Source organism: Salminus brasiliensis, chromosome 1, assembly GCF_030463535.1.
Source record: "Salminus brasiliensis chromosome 1, fSalBra1.hap2, whole genome shotgun sequence".
Taxonomy (NCBI): Eukaryota; Metazoa; Chordata; class Actinopteri; order Characiformes; family Bryconidae; genus Salminus; species Salminus brasiliensis.
Genome location: NC_132878.1, coordinates 27499666 through 27524953, shown reverse-complemented (window position 1 = coordinate 27524953; position 25288 = coordinate 27499666). Strand labels below are relative to the sequence as shown.

At 38.6% G+C, this 25288-nt stretch overlaps 1 protein-coding gene and 1 long non-coding RNA gene across 2 annotated transcripts; one reads left to right on the top strand and one right to left on the bottom strand.

Annotated features, from left to right (window-relative positions):
• Positions 1-3265: 3265 nt before the first annotated feature.
• Positions 3266-5202, top strand: LOC140574553 (uncharacterized). The gene is made up of 2 exons (XR_011980742.1): positions 3266-3391; positions 4710-5202. It is a non-coding gene; the product is annotated as an uncharacterized lncRNA (long non-coding RNA).
• A 4218-nt stretch (positions 5203-9420) lies between these two features.
• fdx1b (ferredoxin 1b) lies at positions 9421-23152 on the bottom strand. Its single transcript, XM_072694397.1, has 4 exons — positions 23040-23152; positions 12907-13034; positions 10297-10426; positions 9421-9535 (listed from the first exon to the last, which is right to left on the bottom strand). The coding sequence occupies exons 1-4, from the start codon at positions 23150-23152 to the stop codon at positions 9421-9423; spliced, it is 486 nt and encodes a 161-aa protein (XP_072550498.1).
• Positions 23153-25288: the final 2136 nt, after the last annotated feature.

Here is a 25288-nt window from a genome sequence, read left to right as displayed (position 1 = left end):
TATATCTGTATCTATATAAATATAATATATATATATAGAAACATACATATACATATATAAATAAAGAGAGAGAGAGATACAGAGTGTGTCAAAAGGAGAGAGATATACGTGGCTGATGATAAGAATCTGCTAAATGTTAGAACCACAGTGGTCATGATGACACATTCTGTGTGTGTGTGTGTGTGTGTGTGTGTGTGTGTCTCTCTCTCTCTCTCTCTCTCTCTCTATGTTTCTCTCTCTCTCTTACACTTACACACTTCTATATATCCCTCAAAATTCCTCAAAACACTTTTTTATCACCAAAATACTTTAATATTTAGCGCTCTCACTTCATTTCCTGCCAGCTTTGCAGGATTAGCATTTATGCACTAATGCACTGAAGTGCATTATTATTTAATATGTATAAATAATAAAACAATAAAAACAATAAACTGCCATTCATTTAGACAGTTTTCCACATGCCGTCCGCTGATCTTCACTCTAATAGTCTCTGTTTATCAGCACATCAGCCACACTCTAAAAGAGAGAGAGGAGGTGTTTCTTGTTTAAAAAGTGTCATCAGTTGTGTTCTTACTGTCACTTCGCAAGCCTCAACTGAACTTTTTCACACACACACACACACAGCTGAAGAATATTGCTGGTTTGGTCACACTTTGTAGCTAATTTGTGCTGTGCTAAACACAAACACATAGACATACTGGCAATGACAAACTGGCTGCAGAGCTTCTGCTTGAACATAGTTTCCACTATATATGAACATAATGGTACTTTACAGTGCATTCATTGCTGTCTCAGGCATTCAGTTACGCATAGCTTGTATAATCTCCTTAGAAAAGCCTATCCAGAACAGCATAGGTTAATACTGCAGCAAAAGGTGCATATGGCCACAAATGTTTGACCACATAATGCATAAAATGAGGAAAAAGGTAGTGATCCAAACTGCTCTCTGAATGAGCTCACACTCGCACTCACTTAACCCACAAATCACAAATCACAAAAACAAAGCGCATCCAACAAGAATGAAAAGCCTTGTCCATGTTTAATAGAGCAGTAAAAAAAACATGGTAGAATAATTCTACTTTGGGCAGCGTGAACATGCATGCACCCGGACCTGTTTAATTACACTGTGTCCAAATATTTGCGGGCATGCCTTCTAATGAATGCATTTAGCTGCTTTAAGTTGCACCCACTGCTAACACAGATGTGCACACACACACAGCTTGTCTAATCCCTCCCGATGAGTACTGCCAATAAAATAGGTCTGTCTGGAGCAGATGAACATGAACATATTGGCACCATGCCTAATGCCAGAAGTGAGCTAGAGGAGTATAATGCCCCTAGCTTTGAGCTGCGGAGCAGTGGAACTGTGTTCTCTAGAATGATGGTGCTTCATCCAGTACTTTTAGGGGGAGTTGGAGAGTTGGGCTTAAGTGTTTGCAGAATGATGGTCTTTGGTCGGAGAATGAAGGTGTTTAGTTGCGCAGTGAAGGTGTTTGATGGAGAATGATGGTGTTTAGTTGCAAAATGGTGGTGTTTAAATAACAGAAATAGCTGTTAGCAGCTCTGCGGAGAGATAAAGCTAAAAGCTGCTCATCACTGGAGAAGAGCTCAAGCTCGTACACATTTGCCTTAAAATTGAACACTTGAATTACATTAATAAAATGCAGAATGAATTTATATTTTTTACCAGATGGTTGTTGATGGTTTTCCTAGGTGGTTACTGTGGGGTTTCTTGGCATAAGCTAAGCTGTTCCACTTGCCTAAAACTGTTTTACTATATTCAGAGCATAAGTATATTCATGATGATTTTCTTTCCCACAAGAAGGGGTTCCTGGCTGATGAAAGTATGATGGCCCCTGGTCTAGATTCTAATATATCTCCTAATATAACTCAAACAGTGCTTGGAACGGCCTGACAGGGCACTTTGTAAAGGGAGAGTCTACTGTTCACTGCGGTATAACTGTGGTGGAGTGAAAAAAAAAGTTACAAACAGAAAAGAACTGCTGAGTCAGAACAAAATAGTGTGTTCTTTTGCTAATAAAGGTGCATTTGTGTTTGCGTGTGTGTGTCCCCTAACGTAGAAAAAGTAGTAAAGTGGAATTAAGCAAAATGCTTATTATAGGATTTGCGTTCACTGGGGAAAATGGATGTTTGGATGTGATATAGGAATGTCTTTGGTTTGAGTATGATGGTGTTTCATTTCAGAATGATGGTGTTTGGTAGGTGAATGATGGTAGTATTTGATGGAGAATGTTGGTGTTTGATTAAGAATGATGATGTTCGCAGAACGATGGTCGCTGGTTGGAGAATGAAGGTGTTTGAAAATTTATGGTGTTCGCAGAGCAATTGTTGTTGACTGCAGAATGACGGTTGGAGGATGCTGGTGTTTGAAAATTATGGTCTTTCATTGAAGAATGATGGTGTTTGATGGAGAAAGTTGGTGTTTGAGAATGATGGTGTTTGATTGCAGAAGGATGTTGTTTGGTAGGACAATGATGGTGGTGTTCGAAGGAGAATGATAGTGCTTGAAAATGATGGTGTTTGATTGCAGAAGGATGTTGTTTAGTTGGAGAATGATAGTGTTTGAGAATGATGGTGTTTGCAGAATGATGGTCGCTGGTTGAAGAATGTTGGTGTTTGATTGAGATTGATGGTGTTTGAGAATTATGGTTGTTGTTTGGAGAATAATGGAGTTTGAGAATGATGGTGTTTGCAGAACAATGGTCGTTGGTTGGAGAATGATGGTGTTTGATGGAAAATGTTGCTGTTTAAGAATGATGGTAACAGGGAAATGTGCTTCCAGAATTCCTCATTCTGGTCATGCATTTATCCTTTTACTTCAAGCTGCTGGTGTGCAGAGGGTGAGGCCTGCATGTGTGTGCATTCAGATGCATCATTTAAGTCTTTTGCAAAAGTCACAAAAGTAACAAAAGTAGATAGTGGCGGTGTAAGGTTTTACGCTACAACACACACACATACACACACACCCTGAAGCATCCAGCCACAGCGTGAACTTAAGCTTTCCTTTGGCGGGACAGTTTGTGGCTTGCTTTTGCAAACTCGAGTCAAACCTTCTTTTTTTAAAAAAGCATTTCACAAGAGCCTTGTCACAAGTAACACACAAACGCACACACACTCACACACACACACACACACACAGCACTGTCATTTCAGCTCCAGATATTTCCTGGTTTCTTGCGCCTTTCTTATCTTCCTTATTTCTACTTCCTCTTCGGCTTCTGCATCTTATTAACGATCACCACTCTGTGACACACAGACATGCAGTCTTACACATTCTCTCACACACCCTCGAACATGTCCACGCTGCATGCCAGACCTTCCAGCATCCACCGGTACAAGAGCGATGGCCTACACAAGGAGCTCAGGAAAGGTGAGCAAATCTTGCAAACGCACAGATTAGAAGACCTACAGAGATGGAGGGGTAATCTCTTAATCTCTTAAACTCTAAGAAGCCCACACTTCAACGCTCTCATATAGATACACACATCTACTGATGTGTGTACAGTAGCAAGACATTAACCTAAAGTAAGAGTAAAAACTGTGAAATAATGAGAAGAAGCAAACATCTAAAAGCTTCATAGTCCATCCAGCAATCTCTCAGCACAGGAACTGAAGGGTGTTAGGCTCTCTTCTTCTATTTCTGGTTTACAATAAAATGCAAAAGCTCCACAGTGAGAGGTGGGACCAACACCACAGAATGAGACTATACGCAGAAAAGAAATCAGGAGCTAAATGTTCATGACTAAAATTGATAACTGAGGAGAAGGGTGGATTCCTTTCTATTGATATGCTGGAGGTTGCAAACAATATGCAGGTTTGAAAACAATAGCATTTTAAATATATTTGAAGCTCATGCGCTGATGGTTTGTAGGTGGAACCAGAAAACTACCTCTACCTACTATCTCATTCATTTATAAACTACCTACATACATACACAAATTACATAGTGCTATAATAGTAATAATAACTGAATAGTTTAAGGGGTAATCATTAGATTAAGAACTAAATAGTAAAACGAGAGCAAAAGGGGTTCATCTAAGTATATCTAATCCATTTAAGTCACAATAGGGAGATAAAGCGGTACTTCACTGCATAGAAAAGAGCATGAATTACTAAAAATAGGAAAGGAAAAAGAGGAAAGCAGAAACTCTGTGTGTTGCTAAATGGAGAAACTGTATAAATCGCAGAAGTTTAAAAGCTGATAAGAAGTGTTTAAGAAATTTGGATTTCAAAAATATTACATTTACATTTTGCACGTATTCTATTTTTGCTCTTCTTCATTTTTGACCCCTTAAACTGCATACCTATGATTGTTTCTACATTATACCCACTATCTTTTGTATTGTACTGTATTGTGCCAAGGGCAGTAAAGCTAAAATGTGAGTTGTGCACGATTTAGTTGTCTCTAGTATGAATTGCTATCTTAAGGGCTGATTTTTATTTCATTTTATTTCCATTTTCTTATTCTGTTCTTTTCCCTTTTCACTCTTTCTTGATTTGAGCTTGAGCTTCAGAAGAGAAAGAAAAACAAGAGTCAATCCCCCCCACCACCACCACCCCAAAAAGCTCAAAATGTGCAGTGCTGAACAAGTCGAGTTAGTGTTGTAGCTGTGCCAAAGCAGGCCAGCGATCGAGTGATAGAGAAGGAGTGTGCTGAGTGTTTAACACTTCTTTTTTTATCTTCACAGATCTCCCTCTTCCTCCTTCGTCACGGTGCGTTAGACTCTTCTCTTTGAGTATTTGACAGACTGTGTGTGACACTCGCTTTGACTGGGTGTCAGTTTGTCAAATACCCCAAGAGAGGGGTCAATATTCTCCTAGATGTCTCGCCAGAAAGGTCTAAGGTCTTCAGAAACACTGCACCAGTTGAGGACTTGGCCACAATGTACAACCTTCATGCCTTATAATAACTTATTGTCTATAACAAAAATACTTACAGTTATTGTAATATACCAAAGGCATATTTTCTTTCACCCAGGCTGTCAGATCACTTAAAATGACAGTACATAGAGAGTTTGTATAATTTATGTATAGTGTAAATTATATATATATATATATATATATATATATATATATATATATATATATATATATATATAGTAAGTAAGTAAAAATTTCTGTATTTCTATATTGTACATGTTTGTGTTTTCACTATGTGACAATAAACTTAATTTGATTTGACTTGTCTAGCAAAGAGAAGTGCCTCCAATGTAGTTGATCAGCCATAATGTTTTAGGGGTTTGAAGCAGTTTTACACTGAAGCTACAAATCTAATTTATCTCAAACATAGAGGAAGCTTGTACTCCTCCACTTAGAAAGGCACTAACTGCATGTCTACATCATCACACACGCTCTTCAAACCATGTGGAGTTGTTCAGTAATCTCAAACAGTCACTAACAAATGGCTAAAGTGGTGGTATAAAGCATTAAACTGTAAACAAAGTTTGTATAGATAATGTGTAGATTATAAGTAATCTAGTTAACAGTAAATCACACAGTGTCAGAAAACACATACGCTCCAAATTTCCCAGTGGGAGATTTGTACTTTTCTCGAGCATTACTAAAAGTCAACACTTGTAGTCATATAGGCACACATACACAAACACACACACACATACATACTGTAGATATATATATAAATGTGTGTGTGTGTGTGTGTTAGCCATGATGTCAATAGGTTCATGTTGATCTGCTTGTGAGAATCCTATTCTATTTGCAGTACTTCTCTACAGAGACTAGACCAGATATGTGTGTATTTGCACATCTGTGTCAGCAATGGGTTCAACTTAAACTAGCTGAATGCATTCATTAGAAGGCATGTCCACAAACATTTGGACAGATGGTGTGGGTAAAATGAACCATCCCTGATTTGATTATTTATTTTATTTCATAGTTTTATTTAATTTTTTAATTCTTGCATTTAATTCAGTCTTCATTATATCAGTCTGTTAATGCACACATATTGGTTTATCTGCAGTGTGTTTGTAAAGCATGTCTGCTGATTTTGGTGTTGCACCTGGAGAAAATGAAGAAAATGAAAAAAATATGTAAATGCGTGTGCATGTGTGTGTGTGTTTGTGTGTGTGTGTGTGTGTGTGTGTGTGTGTGTGTTTGTGTGTGTGTGAGTGCTTTATGCATTCTTGTCTGAATATGTGTGCATGGTTGCATGTGACCATGCATAAGTAAGTGTGTGTGCGCCTGTGTGTGAATACTTGTATGTTCATTCAAATTCAATTACTATCTTCCATCTACTCCATCTTGCAGAAAAAAACAAGCTTATATGAGACTGAGAAAGGGTTATTTAACTCACTGCAATAGTGGAACCCCTTTTTGGTGAAATATAGAGCCATATAGAACGGTATACATGCTCTCCATTGTAGAAAAAAGCCCTTCAATCAGGCAAAGAACCATTTCAGCTTTGTTGATATGTTATGCATTGTTGAGTGTTATGACTCTTTACTCATTGCCTTTACTAAAGAACCCTAACACTGGGATTCATTAGTCTGAGAACATACTGCAAATATAGTTGGGTTTTTTTTTGTTGTTTGTTTTTTTTTTGGGGGGGGGGGGTGGTGTCAGCTAACATTTTAGGATGTATTGTGTTATGTATGGCGGTTGATGGGCTGAAAAGAAAAGCAAAATATATGGTGTGTAAAATCTGTATCATCAGTAAAAATTTATCACAACAATGGAAATGTAGTTTTTTGAGGGGATACGGGTGGGGTGGGGTGGTGAACATGGGGTGGTGAGTCAATTATGCAAATCAAATCCAACTGCAGTTAGTCCTGCAAAAGCAGGATAAACTCTTTTTTTATTACACTTGAGTTTGGAAGAAACAATGAATGAACAGGTTTCCCAATCCTTTATCCATGTAGTGGATATGACTTTAAATAGCACATATTTTCTTTTTGATTATTTAGGACTATATTATATAGACAGAACCATTTAATGTGGCCCTCTACATTTAACTCCACACAGGTTTTTTTATTATTCCAAAACATTCTGATGCCCCTTCCTCCCCCATCCTCCCAATGTATAAAAGCATAGTACCCGTGCCTGAAATGGAGTTGAAATGGAGAAAGATAATGAGTGCCCTACATTTATGGAATTAAAGTAAATAGTATTAAACCAGGCAAGGCACTCTGTTTTGGTTATCGTGCGTGTGCGTGTGCTGAAGTCTCTCCCCCTCTTCTGAAATTGCCACTTCCTCTAGGCGATGAGTAATTCACTCTGGCAGAAGAGGATTGGCTTGTGTGTGTATGTGTGCGTGTGACTGAGTGACAGATCAAATAAGCTTTATTGAAAAGACCATGAAAGGAAATGGAGGCCGGATAGGTGTATAGATAACAAATAAAGGGTCTGTAGTGAATGTTGTTTGTGTTCATCATTCTGCAATAAGTCAAACTCAAACCAAACAAAAACTTCTCTTGAGGCCAAGACATTTTTGGTGCTTCTTTGGTTTCACCACTGTAGCTATGAGGCTATGTCTAACTCAATAGAGTTGTTCAGTAATCTCTAATATATTTGCTTATTTGGTATCTGACTCAGTGTTATCTATAATCACACTAAAAACAGCTCTAGGATGCAGGCGTTCTTGGAATAACCAACAGTCATTATGCTGTGCATGTCATGTGAAAAAGGTCATAAAACTATATATATATATATATATATATATATATATATATATATATATATATATATATACAGTATATATATATATATATATATATATATATATATATATATATATATATATATATATGATTCCAGTTTCAACAATATTAAGAGATGGATAGAACTAATAAAATGAAAGAAATGTCTTTTTCAGTTACATGTTTCCTATAATAATAATACCAGTCTCTGACATGAACTGAGAGAAAGGTTTTCCCACTCCCCCATGCAGAATTCTTTCAGTTGTGTGATGTTTCAGCTTTAGTTTTTAGGCAGATGGTCTCACACTGTCCTCAAGCCCCCTCTCAATAAAGACCATAAAGAATTCCTAGTGGATTCCTAGCAGAAACACTGCCCCAAACCATGACATTTCTAACTCCTTGCTTCACAGTTGATCTGGCTTCTCGTTCTTAAATGCTGTGTCTGCTTTATGCCAAAAATGTCCTCTGTTACAGTGTCCAAATTTTTCAACTTTGGATTCAACTGTCCACATTGTTCCAGATGTTCTGGTCTTTGTCTAGGTGTTCTCTGAAAAGTCTTTGTCTAGGTGTTCTCTGAAAAGTCTTTGTCTAGGTGTTCTCTGTTTTAGTCTTGCTCTTATGTTGTTTTTGTTTTGTTTTTTGACAGAAAGGGTTTCCTCTTTACACCTCATTCATGAAATTCTCATGTGGTCACTTTCTGATGGTAGATGCTGTACTTTGACTTCACCTGTGGCAAGAGCTACTTGTGGATCCGGTGATGACGATTGTTGGAGACATTATGCATTTTGTGATGTTGGACTAAACTTGCTGAGATGGTCTGACCTGGCCATGTCGGCAGTTATTTTTTGGCTGATTTTAAATTATTTTGAGATCTTTTAAAATCCCTCCTTAGATTCATTGGATCTACGATCTTCTTTCTGGAGGCCTTAGAAAGCTCTTTGGATCTCACCAAAGAGCAAAGGATCTCTAGCCAATCAAGAGGGTTTCTATTATTTACATTTTACAAAAGGTATCTCTTATTATTGTTTAAGTAAAGATCAAATGTTTAGATTTGTGTGCATGGTGATAAATCACAGAACATTACAATAAAACCACTGAGAATTACAAAAAAAATGTTATTAAGCTTTTGTTTAAAAGTTAGTAAATAATTATATTTAAAAAGATCTTGAGGAAGGAAAACTGGCTTTTACAGTAAACAGCATTTAATGAAGCGCTTGTTTGGAAATAGAAAGTGCTAATTGTGTTATTGATTTAGACACTGAATCATTTCCTTGAGATTATTGATGTAGGCAGATGACTCACACCAAACAAAGATCAGGATTCTAACAAGTATAAATAGCATATTATATGACATGATTATGTCCAGTGCATTTTTTATTCTTTCAAATATTTTTTATTCTTTAAAATATTCTTAAGAATAAAGAATTCTTATTATATATAACAGTGTATTTGAAAACTGGTGGTGAAATTGCATCAAAAGTGACAGATTTCATGACTTGCTGGGGTAAGTGTTTATAAATATTTATGTAGGTTTAAATCAGTTGTTAATAAAGACCCTTTAGTTTGAGGGCCCTTATTTCAATTGTGTCAATTACTACCTAAAACTAATTATGTCATCTTGCATCTACTGCTTCAAGTTACTCATACATATTCAAGTAGGCTTTTGTTATTTAAAGCTTTAATGCATGTCATTATGAAATTAGCCTTCAATTAAAGAATTACATTATACTCTGTTTGTGAGTATGTGTCACTGCTTGTTCATGGCCTCCTGTGTCTCTCGTTGATCCTTAATCCCTTGTGGCACTCGGACAGTCATTCCATCCATCCAGCGCTCCACGGTCACCTGACAGCCCAGCCGTGACCTAATAGGTCAGAAAAAAACAATGGCAATCCAACACTTCAGAAAAGCTGTTCAAGCATGCGAGACACCAATGGCTAGCACAGAGCTACGAGCACAGTGGCCAACTGCGAGTGCAACGTCTCTGCAATACCAGAACCAAGCATGAGCAAAGCCATGACTGTGAAACTGCTATATCAGTCTGAAAACTGCGACGAGAGTGTGAAAACATGATGAGTTTTAAGCTGTATGGTAACTATGGCAACCAGAATCACTACACTGTTCTTATCATGCATTTTAACTTGGTGTTTTTTTACCCAGTAGGGTTGCCAGACTTTCCTGCCTTTTAAGGGCAGTTTGGAAAAATCAGCTGTGGGTGGAAGTTATGAATTTGCAGGGTACATGATGTTTGAAGCACTTTCAAAATGGAGGTGTTGAATACCTGGCAACCCAAGGATGAATGGGCACATACAGTGACACAAGCGGCAGAATACCAAGTTTGATGACACTGAGCTGATAGCCAGCTTGAGGTCACACCCTGACCTCTCTAAAAGGGTCTTCAACTGTCTTAAAATATTACTTTCTAAAAGGTCAGTATGAATATTCATGAGTAAATTGAACTAATAATGTCACGGGACAAACAGGGAATGGACCCAAGCGGAGAGGAAAAAACGTAAGAGTGGCAGTAGGTCAAGCTGACCCCTTACAGAAGATTTACTCTGCTGTTTGGAGTAGAAGTAACCTAAATATCCTCCTCGCCTTAAGATTAGACAATCAGATTCTTACGTTTTGGTGAGTCCATAGGCCAAGTCCAGCATGTCCATCTCCTCATCTGCTATCGGATCCATCTTCTCATACACACTGTCCTCAAATATCAGGTGACAGGTGGAACATGCCAGGGTGCCTTCACATGCACCTAACACACACACATACACAGGTGTTGTTGACTTTTATTGCAGTTCTAGATCAGATTTACCAGCTCAACTAGATATGTTGGAAACACTGCATATCCAAAGCAGTCTGGCCGGTGCTTCTAACGAGTGAGTTCAGCTACTTTGGGCTGCCACCTTTCCTGATACAGGCATTCAGTTACATAAAGCCTGTATGATTTGCTTAGAAAATCACTGACCAATAGAACAGGCACATAGGAGCCAAAGGACATAGTGCCTAATGCCAAGCGTAGGCTAAAGAGGAATAAAGCCCCCCAGTGGAGTAGTGGAACTCTGGAGTGATGGAGCTCCATTCTATCCATTTGGGATGAGTAGGAGTGCCAAAACATCCATTATCCATCGTCAATACCTGATCTCAATAATGCTCTCTAATGTGGTTTAATGCAAATGCTCCTCACAGCAATGTTTCAACATTTAATGTGAAGCCTTCCCAGAGGCCTTCCCAGCAAATGGCAACAAACTCCCAATTAACACCTAGAGGTGGCAAGTAAGGAAGTATAAGTACTTAGTTACTGTACTTAAGTAGATGTCGGAAGTCTATGTGCTTTACTTGATCTATGTGCTGATCTTGAATGCTGCTGTTAATGAATCTGAATCTATGAAAACTGTGTGAAACTTAAACAGAGCTGAGCTTTGGTTCTGTAATAATTTTTTTCCCGAATAATCATTGTGAAATCTATTAAGCTATTTCATGTGATGAACCATGCTGACAGATAACCTTTAACACACTCGCACACTGCTCAGCCGGTATGTAGCCCAGATTACTGTTGTTATGTGTCTGTGAAATAGAATTGTCAGAGGTGTGTATTTAGGGCTGCTCTGTCAGATACACCTAAGAGCTTTACTGAATTTCATGAAACAGTCTGGTCAAATTGTGATGTCTCATTTTCTCACTGTTGTAATTACTGCAGTCAAACACATCTGCCTAGTGAACTAATAGAGGTTAATACTGATTTGTTTAGCTAATCAGCTTCACCAGTTCAGTAGAGTTAATGATAAGTGATGTGATGAAGGCTGGGGTTTTCAGTGGCATGAGAAGCAGATTTCTAAATCTGATTGGACGGCATTGACAGATGTAAATATGTCATCAGTGTTCTCACCAATCTCTTAAAACCAGTCAGTAACTAAAAATGGCTGCTCTGAGCTATTTAATGTATTAATGTATTTAAAAAAATGTAAATGTTGAAAACGATACGATAGGTCATGTTTTGTGACAAAAAAGTGTCTTCATTTCAGAGTATATAATTAGTTTACTGTTTATAATATACAGTGTTAAAATGAATACAGTTATGCCTTCTAAAGTAGTCTAATATTTGCTTTGATAAAAAAGGGATAGCATTTACAGTGCTGTGATTATTGCTGTAATAACAGTTGTAGTGCTGTGATTATTGCTGAAATAACAGTTACAGTGCTGTGGTTTTTACTGTTATGAAAATGATAGTGTTTTAAATGTACTGTGATTAAATGTACAGTATGCATACTGCAAACTTTACTACAATCACTTACTAGCTAATTGCTGCCTGCAAATTATTGTACATTTCACAGTGTGCATTTTACGGTGCAGGTCAGGCCATCTTAGCAACTATGGTCCAACAGCAGACTACAGAATTTGTAAAGAAGTCTCCAACAATTTTAAAATGTAATCACAGCATCTACAGGTAGCTCTTGCCAAAGCTAAAGTCTTCGTGGGAGGTGTGCAGGGAGGAAACTCTTGCTGTCAGAAAAAGAATCAGATCAAAACTAATGTTTTCCAGAGAACACCTAGACCAAGACCAGGATATCTGGAACAATGTGCTTTGGACAGATGAATCCAAAGATGAATTATTTGGACAGAGTTACAGAGGACATTTTTGGCATAAAGCAGACACAGCGTTTGAGCACAAGAACCCAGATCAACTGTGAAGCAAGGAGGTGGAAGTGTCATGGTTTGGAGCTAATTTCTATAGTTGGGCTATAGTTGAGATAGCTCTCCAATATAAAAACCACTAGGAATTCTTTATAGTATCAGAGGGAGCTTGAGGAAAATGTGAGACAATCATCTAAAAACTAATGCTGAAACATCACACAGCTGAAAGAATTCTGCATGGAGGAGTGGGAATGATTTGCTCCCAGTTGATGCCTGTTTTGTATAACTGCAGACTAGTAGATCATTATAGGAAACGTGATGTTAACTGACATTTCAGCCAAGGGGGAAAATACCAGCTATTAGGGCATATGATGTCCTAACTTATATAACTAAAAATGGAGCTAGAAACTTTTGGACTTTTATGTAAATATAGGTCTTGCGTACCTCTGCCATTTCTGTCAATACCCCAGATTTCAGAAGAAACACAGTTAACAATTTCTGAGTGTACAATACTGAAGAGGGTATAATGTGTTAGAGTACAGCACTGCAACACCAATGAATTGATCTGGAATAAGCTGGAATAAGCTGGAATTAGCGTACCGAAGCCATCAATGTTGAGGTTCTTGTTGATGACCACGTCCAGCAGAGATTCTCCCTCAGCCGCGCTTACACTCGTCTTTGATCCAGACTGATTGACAAAGTGTAACAACACCTTGGACCCTAAGGAACTGAACACACACGTCTCAAAGAAATGCCATTTACAGTACTGTTTGTGAAGTAATCAATACTGGGTCCACACAGAACAACCTGCTTTAATTAAAGTGTGCAAAAAATGTGAAATCTTTGACCTATGTATGTATCAGCTGCTGTAAGTACATAACCATACGCAGATAATGTTAATAGGCATATTGCAGTACGACATAGCCCAGCATATCAGCTTTTATCACATAGTATTGTGCGGTATCAGATTGTATACCAGTGTATTGTATTGTATTGTATATTGTATTATGTGTGATATTGCATCATATTGTATGGCACTGTATTCTGTTGTATTGTATAACTGCATGTTATTCACAACACATCATATTGTACCATATTGCACTGCAGTTGTAACGGTCACTTTAAGTGCCTTAGGTTAGTCACGTGCACTAGAGAGTACACACAGGGGGAGAATTGAGCAGAACAGGTACACACGTTGGTGGTTAGCTTTAGGTTGTAGCCTGTAGGTTCTACCCACTGTGATGTGGAGACTGTGAGGAGTGTTGGGCTCCCCTGCCCAATAAATGGTCTTCATTGCACCATACTCACAGCATGTTTTCTTTACAGAAGATTGGGGCAAGTAGCTATCCACTGTTCACGTCTCCCTCCACAAGAGCATTCGCCCACAAAAACATTCATCACAGTGCAGATCAAATGTTATTTTGTTTCCAATCGTATCACAGTGTGTTGTATTATACTGAATCATATCACAGCATATGAAATTGTATGGCACCACTCCATATCATATCACATTTTAAACATCATACAGCTTATCAAATCATGTTTCAGCTGTTAGAAATTCGGCATACAGGAGGCACATTCAGGAGTCAGGATCTTTAGTGTCGACAAGTTTATTGATGTAATGATTGTCATGTTTAAGGGTTAATTGTATTGCCACTTCAGATCGGCAGATGATCTCCATAGAGACAAAGGAGTAAGACAACCATTTGCTAAGCTGAAATCATATGAAAATAATGTTAGAGATGAGGCATATTTTCTCTCACAGCTTATTGAATCATATTACAGAATATGGAATTGTGTTGAATCATATTGTATCCTGTCGCAGCGCATCGTATTTTGTTGAACTGCATCACAGCATACTGTTTGTAAATGTATCACAGCAAATAAAATCATATTACAGCGTATCAAAACGCAGCATACAGTATTGCAGTCTAGGGTATCTGCATCATATTGTATCAAATCATATCACAGCATATAAAAACGTATTGTAGCATATAAAATATATATTACACTGTATTATTATGTTGTATTATATGCTGATGTGATGCACTGTATTGCATCACATTGTATTGAATTGTACTGCATTGTTGTATTGTGTCATTGTATGGTGGCTAGCTTGTGGAGGCTGTTTTTTGGCTGTAGTGTTAGATTGGGAAATCACTACAGCATAGGCTTTGTTTCAGATATTGTTCTTTTAAAGCATGGACTGCTCTGATCCACTAAAAAGAAATATAAGCATTTATGTAACATATTTATATGGCATTTGAAATGTATTGAATCAAGATGCCGCTGTACTGTACAAAATCATCAAATTCTGAATCTGGTGAAATGTATTTTCTTATCCAGTTGTTCCTCCGGTTTCTGAAATCTTTCTCCTGAAACACCCCTTAGGAGAAAAGAGGAGACCAACATCATCAACATCAGTGAGGGGTTCTGGACACTGTGATGAGAAAAGAATGAGATCTCTGAGATTTATAAGAAATGCGTCACACTCTTGTCTTACATCTTGACTGATCATGTGAGACCTTAGTTTGATCACAGTGAAAAAACCCAAGGGCTGTTCCTCAGGAGCTGAGAACATTTCAGAAACAGGAGAAAATTGCTCACGTCTCACACTGGTCTCAAATAAGTAGAAATAATGAGACTAGGAGGAGATCTTAACTTCAATACTTCTTTCCTCTGGGATGTTCTGGAATCCTGGCACAGCCACTGATTGCAGAGTTTCCAATGGTTTTAGTCTCTTCTCCTCAGATTGTTTTTTTTTTTCGAGGAAGGAGGTAGCATTTTAATCCTGAGGGAGATCCAGTGCTGGCTGCTGCATGTCAGTAATTGTTTAAGGGAATGAAATCTCCTGCCCAGAAAACACAAGTTAATAACAAGAGAATGACAGGAATAGAGTGCAGGGAATTCACACTGAGTGCTGCTGAGTGACAGGCTGGAGGTTACGGAGAGGATGATGACCTCTCAGAAGCAGAAGATGAATGAAAAGAGCTTTCATCCACCAGAACACCAGGTTATATGTGGGATTTGTCTCGACATGCCTGACACTGCTCACCACGAAAACACAGTACAGCACAATATACAAAGAGAGAATTTACTATTTTGGAGAATTTACTATATTTACTATTCCCTTTTGCTCCCCTTCATATGTCACTGAGAGCCTCATTATAATTTTAACATCCCCATCAGACTAGTTCCACCCAATATCTTTGTGAAGGCGCCATTTTATTTCTTGCAGGCCCCAGACCCACTGGCGTTATGTTGGAGGTAAGAGTTAAGCTCTGTTGTGAGTTACACAGACTAGCACAAATCACAGCCAGCACTGGGGTTAGCAACATTAGCATGCTGTGCTGCGGGAAGTGCTTTATGTCTTTCTGTAATTTGGCAATTTAAAGGAACAGGAACTGCCACTCGGTACAGAGCTGCAGTGTTTGATCTTTGTGATAGTTTTACCTTGACATTTCATTAAGGGCACATGGAACTGTATTAGCATGTGAAAAAAGGGAAGTAATATGACACCTTTAAGAATAAATCTAAGGGAGTGAAGTCCAGGGCCTGGTGTTGAAGGAACAGAAAACCTGATAAATTGTGTTGGAGCTCCTTGTTGCCTAGCTAAGCTAACACTGGCTTAGTGCCACTTACAGTACAGGTTTGAGTACTGCTGCCATACTGACACATCTGTAGATGGCAAAGACTCCCATGTCTGAGAGCAAAATCAAGAGTCTGCTCTGTTGTGTTTAGAGCGTTTAGCTTTTACCTTTGAGAGCTTCCATTGGCTTAGTTAGTGAGTCCAAGGTGCCAGGTGTCACAGTGTAGGCTTGGTTCTAACTAATCAACATCAGAATTACACATTTTACAGGACGAACACTCAGGACTGTAGAGGCCAATGTCATGAGACAGCCAACATCAAGCATGTTAACTGTTTTTGTCACACCAGCTTTCTGAATAAGGGGCAAGAGAGGACTACCCATACTAAATGAACCAACAGCTCATTTACATATATTTGGTATTAAAAGCATTAAATTTGCACTCCTTTCCATATTTGCCAGAGTCTAATATCCTGGATGATTTCTTGTCATTGCCACATATTATGAAATGATTAATTTCACTCGTTGATAACAAAATTGATTCTGCACAGCTAGATAGTGTTAATAAGCAAAGAAATGAAGACGGTTCATGAGAAAAGAGCTAGTATCAGGTGCACTCTTTTCTATCTGTGCTCAACATGAATTCATTATATGTAAGATTCTACATCGCACACACACTAAGCTAAGCTAAGATCTTCTAAAATATACAAAGGTATAGATCCAATCTCTGTCAGTACATTAGGATGTCAACACACCCTTTATTGCCATATGAAAAAAACGCTTCTCCTTACATATCCCAGCATTAAGAGCCAGGGCCAGAGCGCATGGTCGGCCATGCAAAAGCATGACTTGAGCACAAAGGGTTAAGTGCCTTGCTCAAGGGCCCAACAGAGGCATCTCAACAGTTCAATAACCACAAAGTAGTGGGGTCAATAGTGGCTGGTGTAGCATAAAGGCCAGCAAAGGCCAGCACATACATTTTTAGCCACTTTGACCAGGGCCATTTCGTTATAGTGAAAGTCTGCTTCAAGATGACGGCAACATGATTTGGCAACAGGGTGTCAGGCACCTAAGGCTCATTAGTTCACAAAGGGCGCATGTCACAGAAATATTTAATGATGGCTACAGGAGGAACATGCCACAACACACAGCACACTGCCCCCTGCTGTGTTTGGGCCTGAGTAACTGCAGACCGTTTAGAGCATCAATGCTAATCCCTGTTCCTGGCTGATAATGCACCTACAATGCACACACAAACTTGAGAACTGGACCTCGGAGCGATGCAAGAAAGTGAGCTGGTACAATGAGTCCTGTTTTCTTTTTCATCACATGGACAGGGGTGTGTGCACCATTTACCTGTGGTTCTGGCAGCAAATCCACCTCTCAACATATAAGACTTAAAGTGTATGCAAGATATCTATATATATTAGGAAGGTGGCCAAAATAAAGGATACTTCCAGTGACACTGGGTGACCTGCTAAAGTTTTCTCTGGACTATGTAGTCAGAAAAAAGTGGCATAATGCTGGAAGACCAGGATGTTCTCGTTTCATCAGTTTTAGCAGAAAATAGACACTGAAAAAGATGAAAAAGATGACAAAATAGAAAAAGATGACAAGGCTCAATTACCCATTGTTGTTTTTTTTTTACAATTTCTGCAGCTTTTGCAGTGTTGAGCTCTCAAATTCTTCCTTTGGCGCTGTAATCAGCCTGGAGTTGGGGTGGGGGCGAGAGGGGGGTTAGGGGAGACCTCCCAGTGGATCTAATGGCAGTTCCGCCTCTGCGACAGCTCCAAGATGAGAGATGTTGCACCTTCCACTCTATACATGCTTTCATTGTTGCCTATAATTGGATCTGTGAAGGATTTTTAGAAGCTGAGGTGCAATTACACACCACTCGATTGTTCACCCATATGAGCAGTCAGTCAGTCTGAATGACCCAGCCTGACACCAGGGAAAGGTTCATAAAACAACTTCAGATTTACCTCAAACTCCTAACGGGTTAAAAGGTTTGCCAAGTATAAAAGAAATGTATTGCAGATGGTTCTTTATAGAACCTTTGCTAGAGCACCAAAAAAGGCTTCTAATTAGTCAAATAACTCTTTGAGCATTCAGTTTGCTTCTGTACACCACAACGGATTTAACATCCCTGGGTAATAGAGATGTGATCAAAGTGTAGACTTTAGCTTTAATTCAAGGGGTTAAACTAAAAATAAAGAAGAAATTATTTAGGAATTGCAACCATATTTTACACAGCCCCTCCATTTTCACAGGCTCCATTTTCACAGTAATTGGACAAACTAATATAATTGTGTGCCACATCCCTTGGGGAAAGGGACAAGGCCATGGTGTCATAGCCCTGAGCCCAACACAGACACAACACAGACGCAAGACTTACAGAAACTCAAAATGGCCTTTATTCAACCAACCCTTTACCAACACCCAAAATAATGAAGACCCTAAAGGCAGTACTGGGAGGTACACAGTAAGTCAGTCCAGTGAGGCTCTCATGTGTGGTGCTCACCTCCAATTCTCTCTCTTACATCTCATACATCACCTGGAGCATGTACTCCTAAACGTCTCTAGGTGGCCATAGGCTGAACCCCCGTCTCTCCCTCCTCAATGCCACAAATGTTTTGACAGAGGGATTAACAGATAAGTGGTCAGACAAACAGACAGATGGACAGAAAGACAGTTGGACAGTTAGATATCTAAGAAGACAGAAGGAGAGCGCAGTAGATGAGGTGAGGGCGCTAAGGTGTATGTCCATCTTTCTCTCTCTCTCTCTCTCTCTCTCTCTCACACACACACACACACACACACACACACATACATACAGAGACTCCTACATTTTTACCACATCAGCTCTTGTCTCTTTTTTCATCTGTCGTTCCTCTGTTCGCTATTTCACCTTTTCCACCTTCAGTCTATTCCCCTGGTCTATTTGTTTTCCCCCACCACACTCTTCATCTTTAATCCATCATATCTCACTCTGTCCTCACGCTTTTCTGTAGCCCATTCATTTCATTCTCTGTTTTTTGCTTTGTTCTTGCTCCTTTTCTCTCTCTCTTTGTCTTTGACACACACACACACACATCTGCCTCTCTGGCTCCTTATCTGTCCTCCAAGGACCTCACGGTCTGATCCGCCGGCTGTTTTACTGCGCTCTGACTCACACCACTGAATTCCTCTGTTAAATAAAAGATTATCGCTGTGGATTATAGAAGACAGAGCTCCTCTTCCACTGCGCTCGGAGACGTGCCCAGATTTTAAGAAGTTATCACTGCATTAAACAGGTGATCCTCGAGAATATTACATCCTAAACAGGAAGCCGGGTCCAAATCAGTCACTTACAGGATAAGTATTCTACAGTAATCTGCTTGCTTCTCTGAGGTTCACTTAGGATTATACATGTGTACAATTATTTGAGTCAACTGTTTGTTTTATATATATATATATATATATATATATATACAGTGGGGAATTGACATCATTTGGGAATTGACATAATTGACATCATAGGTAGACCTCAACTATGAGAGACAAAATAAGAAAAAAATTTCAGAAAGTCACATTGTCTGATTTTTAAAGAAAATAAATAATGGTGGAAAATATGTATTTGGTCACCTACAAACAAGCAAGATTTCTGGCTGTCACAGACCTGTAACTTCTTCTTTAAGATGGCTTCTCTGTCCTTCACTCATTACCTGTATTAATGGCACCTGTTTAAACTTGTTAACAGTATAAAAGACACCTGCCCACAACCTCAAACAGTCACACTCCAAACTCTACTATGGTGAAGACCAAAGAGCTGTCGAAGGACACCAGAAACAAAATTGTAGACCTGCACCAGGCTGGGAAGACTGAATCTGCAATAGGCAAGCAGCTTGGTGTGAGGAAATATACTGTGGGAGCAATAATCAGAAAATGGGAGACCTACAAGACCACTGCTAATCTCCCTCGATCAGCAGCCCTTGGGGTCAAAATGATCACAAGAACAGTGAGCAAAAATCCCAGAACCACACGAATCACCTACAGAAACCTGGATCAACGTTACAAAGGCTATTGTCAGTAACACACTACGCCGCCAGGGACTCAGATCTTGCAGTGCCAGATGTGTTCCCCTGCTTAAGCCAGTACATATCTGGGCGCGTCTTAAGTTTGCTAGAGAGCATTTGGATGTTCCAGAAGAGTATTGGGAGAATGTCTTATGGTCAGATGAAACCAAAGTAGAACTGTTTGGTACAAACACAACTCGAGAGTGAATGCTGAGTTGCATACAAAGAACACCATACCAACTGTGAAGCATGGGTGTGGCAACATCATGCTTTGGGGCTGTTTCTCTGCAAAGGGACTAGGACGACTGGTCCGTGTACATGAAAGAATGAATGGGACCATGTATTGTGAGATTTTGAGTGCAAACCTCCTTCCATCAGCAAGGGCATTGAAGATGAAACGTGGCTGGGTCTTTCAGCATGACAATGATCCCAAGCACACTGCCAGGGCAACAAAGGAGTGGCTTCGTAAGAAGCATTTCAAGGTCCTGGAGGGGACTAGCCAGTCTCCAGATGTCAACACCATAGAAAACCTTTGGAGGGAGTTGAAAGTCTGCGTTGCCCGCCGACAGCCCCAAAACATCACTACTCTAGAGGAGATCTGCATGGAGGAATGGGCCAACATACCAGCAACAGTGTGTGCCAACCTTGTGAAAACTTACAGAAAACGTTTGACCTCTGTCATTGCCAACAAAGGATATATAACAAAGTATTGAGATGAACTTTTGTTATTGACCAAATACTTATTTTCCACCGTTATTTGCAAATAAATTCTTTAAAAAATCAGACAATTAGATTTTCTGATTTTTTTTTCTCATTTTGTCTCTCATAGTTGAGGTCTACCTATGATGTCAATTACAGGCCTCTCATCTTTTTAACAATTGGTGACTAACTAAATAATGTTTTTTTCCCCACTGTGTATATATATATATATATTCTGATTGCCTGCACTCTTAGTACCAACAGGTCCTTTTTCACCTGTTCCTTAAATGTCATGCTCTTTTCTCCTACAGTGACAACAAGTCTAAACAGACCTCTGCTGCCACCGTTTTAAAAGTTTAAATATCAGCTGGAAAATGAAATGTATTTTCATCAGGGCTGTTATTAAATGGGTAAAAAAGATCTAACCATTTTTTAAGCAGCTGAAAGTACAAAGAAACAAGGTAGTGACGGCTAAAATACTTTAAAGGAATCCTTTAATGAAAAATGTCATTTTATGCTCTTTAAGCCTTGTTCTTAGTGGTGAATGGAAGCAGACAACAAGTGTTTTAATGGCTCTAAAATCCCCTTTCAAGAAATCATTAGCCCAAATGAATATGGCTACACTGTCTGGTCCCTGAAACACTGTTTTACCATAGTTTTAGGAATACTTTGGATATAAAATGTGTTGTTAAGGCATATTAATAGAACAGGGATATATACAGGGTATTGTGTGCCAAAATTAGTAGTAGTAACATAATTGTAGGTATAGGTTCCCTGGTAAATAAAATCAGTGGCGCATACAGGACTACATTTCATAGCATGCACCATTCCATAGCAAGAACCGTCTGGTCTGTAGGCTACCTGTAAGGTTCCAACGGAAGCATTTTTTGTTACCGATACAACAACACCATCAAACTCTGGTTACCCTAGCGCATGCATTTCAAAGACCAGCGAACAGGCCTGAAAATAACTCCAGGCAGTTAAATAATAGGCTGCAATAGCATATTAAATATATAGCACAGATAAATGCGGTAAAGGTCAGCAAAGCAAACAGTTCAGCATGAAGTACCAACAGTATTCAACCCCAAGACCAAAGCAAGCTGCTATCCTGTAAATGTTTGCAATATTTGATCTATTTGCAAACTCATGACATGCAGAAATGAGCATGAGCATTGTGTTGATCTTACACTTACACACAATGATTCTCTAAATGAAAGGAAATTTAAAAACTAAACTCTACACTAGTGTTTATGCACAACCAGAGGGCTGTACATTGTAAGCATGTTCTGAAGACCAAACTCTAGTTTATCAAACAAGCTGGAAATATTACTGTACCTTTTTATTATTATTATTATTAGTAGTAGTAGTAGTAGTATTATCAAGTCAAGTCAAGTGGGTTTATTGTCATTTCAACTACATACAGAGTACACAGTGAAACGAAACAACATTCCTCCAGGACCATGGTGCAACATAGACAGTGCATACAAAACACAAGTGCAACACAAACAAACAAGTGCGGACAGACAACACAGTACAGACAGAGGATAATAAATAATGACTGTAGTGTGCAAGTTGTGCAATGTGCGATAAATATTATTCAGACCCTCTCAATTTGGCATATGGGAAGACTGAACAGGCAGATGAGACAATCGTGAAGTATTCCTAATTGAGGTTCATTCTTCATTTAATTTGCTTGCTAACACACAAGATAAGCTAAATCCTATATTGCCAACAATCACGATTAAACGGCAGAAATGTCGAAATTGAATGACCCATAGCTAGTGACATTAACACCAATCATCAGCCGTTAACTCTATTTGCATCATAACCTTGTGAGTGTAGACTGGACGCATCTAATTCTTGAGCACATTATTCATTCTTCATATTTTGCCATTGTCACAATTTTATTTTCAAGAAAGAACGGCAAAATTGAAAACATATTAAATATTAATAATTAAAAATATATATTAAAATAAATATTAAATAAATAAATGGCTATATCTGTGTTGTGGTCATCATAGGTTCCTCTCCACCAGCATTAAGAAATCAAAATGGGGCTAGTTTCTCTACAATTAATTACAACTTCACACCAAACCCCCTTCTGAACATGTTTATCTCAACCACTAATAAATACAGATTTACCCACTTGACTCCTATATAGTGTCAGAAACTACATATGCAGTGTGTGATGATTTAAGCATGCAGTTTGCATCCTGCTAATAGGTGTGCAAAAGCTTCCAGTACTTGATAGCTACATTGTCCCTGTAGCTCCAGTGTAACGACAGAAACTAAAGGTAGGAACTTCAGACAGTCGTGGCTGAACAGAAAAGAGTAAGGTAAACCTGCTTTTCAGCCAGACTATCACTTTAATGCCCTTAGGCAATGTTCTTACCTGCTGCTGTGGAGTTCAGTCTTCTTGGGTTGGAGTCGCACGCTCAAAGGTTTGCTTAACAGGCGGAGTCCATTTGTGGAGAGCAGTGGACGCACACACACATGCAGGGCCATGCTGCAACAGGAATAGTGTGCGTGTATTTGTGTAGGTACAGTAAGAAAGGTATGGCTGTCTTCGCTTCAGCTGTCCACTGCATAATGGACACAGGTGGACAACTGCTCACTTCTATGGACAAGGAAATTTGCCTTGAAAGCAAGGTTGAACACATAAACACACACACATACACACACACTGCTTGCTTCATTAGGCATAAGGGCTACCTTGATCTGATGGGTCAAGGAAAGTTGATAGGAAAGTTCAGCTATGCACACACATACACACTGCCTCTGCCTTAAAATAATACAGATTTCAATGCTTTCCCCACAATCCAAGGAGCTGTTGTCATGGCAACTATACTTTGATTGATGCTGACCTTGATGCCACACAGAGATGCTGAGGTAACCTAACAATAGACATATAAAGCTTTTACTTATTTTATAGCTTCATTATTCATGATTTTATTACACACATAAAACATAATGCATAATAACATGCTAATATCTTTAATATCCAGAATGAAGTTCTAATATCATTAATATCCAGAATGAAGGTCTAATAACATTAATATCTAGAATGAAGCTCTAATAACATGAATATCCAGAATGAAGATTGAATATCATTAATATCCAGAATGAAGGTCTAATATCATTAATATCCAGAATTAAGTTCTAATATCATTAATATCCAGAATGAAGGTCTAATAACATTAATATCTAGAATGAAGCTCTAATATCATGAATATCCAGAATGAAGATTGAATATCATTAATATCCAGAATGAAGGTCTAATATCATTAATATCCAGAATTAAGTTCTAATATCATTAATATCCAGAATGAAGGTCTAATAACATGAATATCCAGAATGAAGATTGAATATCATTAATATCCAGAATGAAGATTTAATATCATTAATATCCAGAATGAAGTTCTAATAACATTAATATCCAGAATTAAGTTCTAATATCATTAATATCCAGAATGAAGGTCTAATAACATTAATATCCAAAATGAAGTTCTAATATCATTAATATCCAGAATCAAGCTCTAATAACATTAATATCCAGAATGAAGTTCTAATATCATTAATATCCAGAATGAAGTTCTAATATCATTAATATCCAGAATGACGGTCCATAATGCCATTTTCTCATATGTCAGGAGTTTCCGTGACTGGAAATACAGTCTGTAAATATTAAGGTTGTAAGATTTTCCGGGAAGCATGGAAACCTTGTCACTTAACTTAGGGAATCATCCTGTCCTGATATTTAATTTTTTTGGTCAAGAGTTTGGATCTGCTTTTCTGTGGTCTGTGGTTTGGTGTGATGAGAGATGGAAGAAAGGGGGGAGGCTTGAGAGACAGGAAGAGGAGTTCGGGGCTTGGTCCCTCTCCCAAAATGTTGTTATATCACAACTCCACTATGTGGGGGTTTTAGCGCTGATAAGCATGGGCACACATTGCCCTTTTTCAATATTTATGGTTAATAATAATGCTGTCCTACGTGCTGTTCCTTTCTCTCTTTCTCTCTTTCTCAAACCCACAGACACACTCACAAACATTTGAAGGCAGGCAGCAATTTCCTGATGCTATTTCCTAGAACATTTTGGCATGTCATCCCATGACACTCAAACACACTCTGGTCACACAGATAAACTCACAAAACTCTAATCTTACTGCAAACCAGTACCATGCTAATGCAGCAGTGTCCTTAATGATAGTCCCAAACTAACTAGTGTAACTTAGGGCTCACTAAAGACTACATGCACATATGTATAAACTGCTGACCGCTTATATGAACGTTTACACTTGCGTTTGCTGCAGCACCAATCCATAAATCCTGTTTGAGCCAGAGACACATATATGCATACTGTCACCTATATTTAAACCTATTTTAAGTTGCTTTTTGATGAATAAATAGAAAGTAAGTGACTTTTTTCTTTGGGGCAAAAAAAGAGGCTTTATGTCAGAGGCAGTTTTAGAAGAGAATCAACAAGCCTGTTATTTTGCCTCAGAAAGAAACACATTGATTGGCACTGTAGCAAAAACAGTGTGATTATTCCTTCACACTTCATTGCATGGCAGTAAGCTAGCTGAAGAGATCGGTGGGCTAGGTTAGCTTTTAGCTTAACATCCACTTGTTTAAAGTTTACA

What these genes read in the sequence shown, in the direction of transcription:
- fdx1b (XM_072694397.1), bottom strand. Translation starts at nt 23,152, where the DNA reads ATGGCCCTGCATGTGTGTGTGCGTCCACTGCTCTCCACAAATGGACTC. An exon ending in ACTGAACTCCACAGCAGCAG is followed by an intron (nt 13,035 to 23,039) that starts GTAAGAACATTG and finishes GTGTGTGTTCAG; the next exon opens with TTCCTTAGGGTCCAAGGTGT. An exon ending in CCTCAACATTGATGGCTTCG is followed by an intron (nt 10,427 to 12,906) that starts GTACGCTAATTC and finishes TGTGTGTGTTAG; the next exon opens with GTGCATGTGAAGGCACCCTG.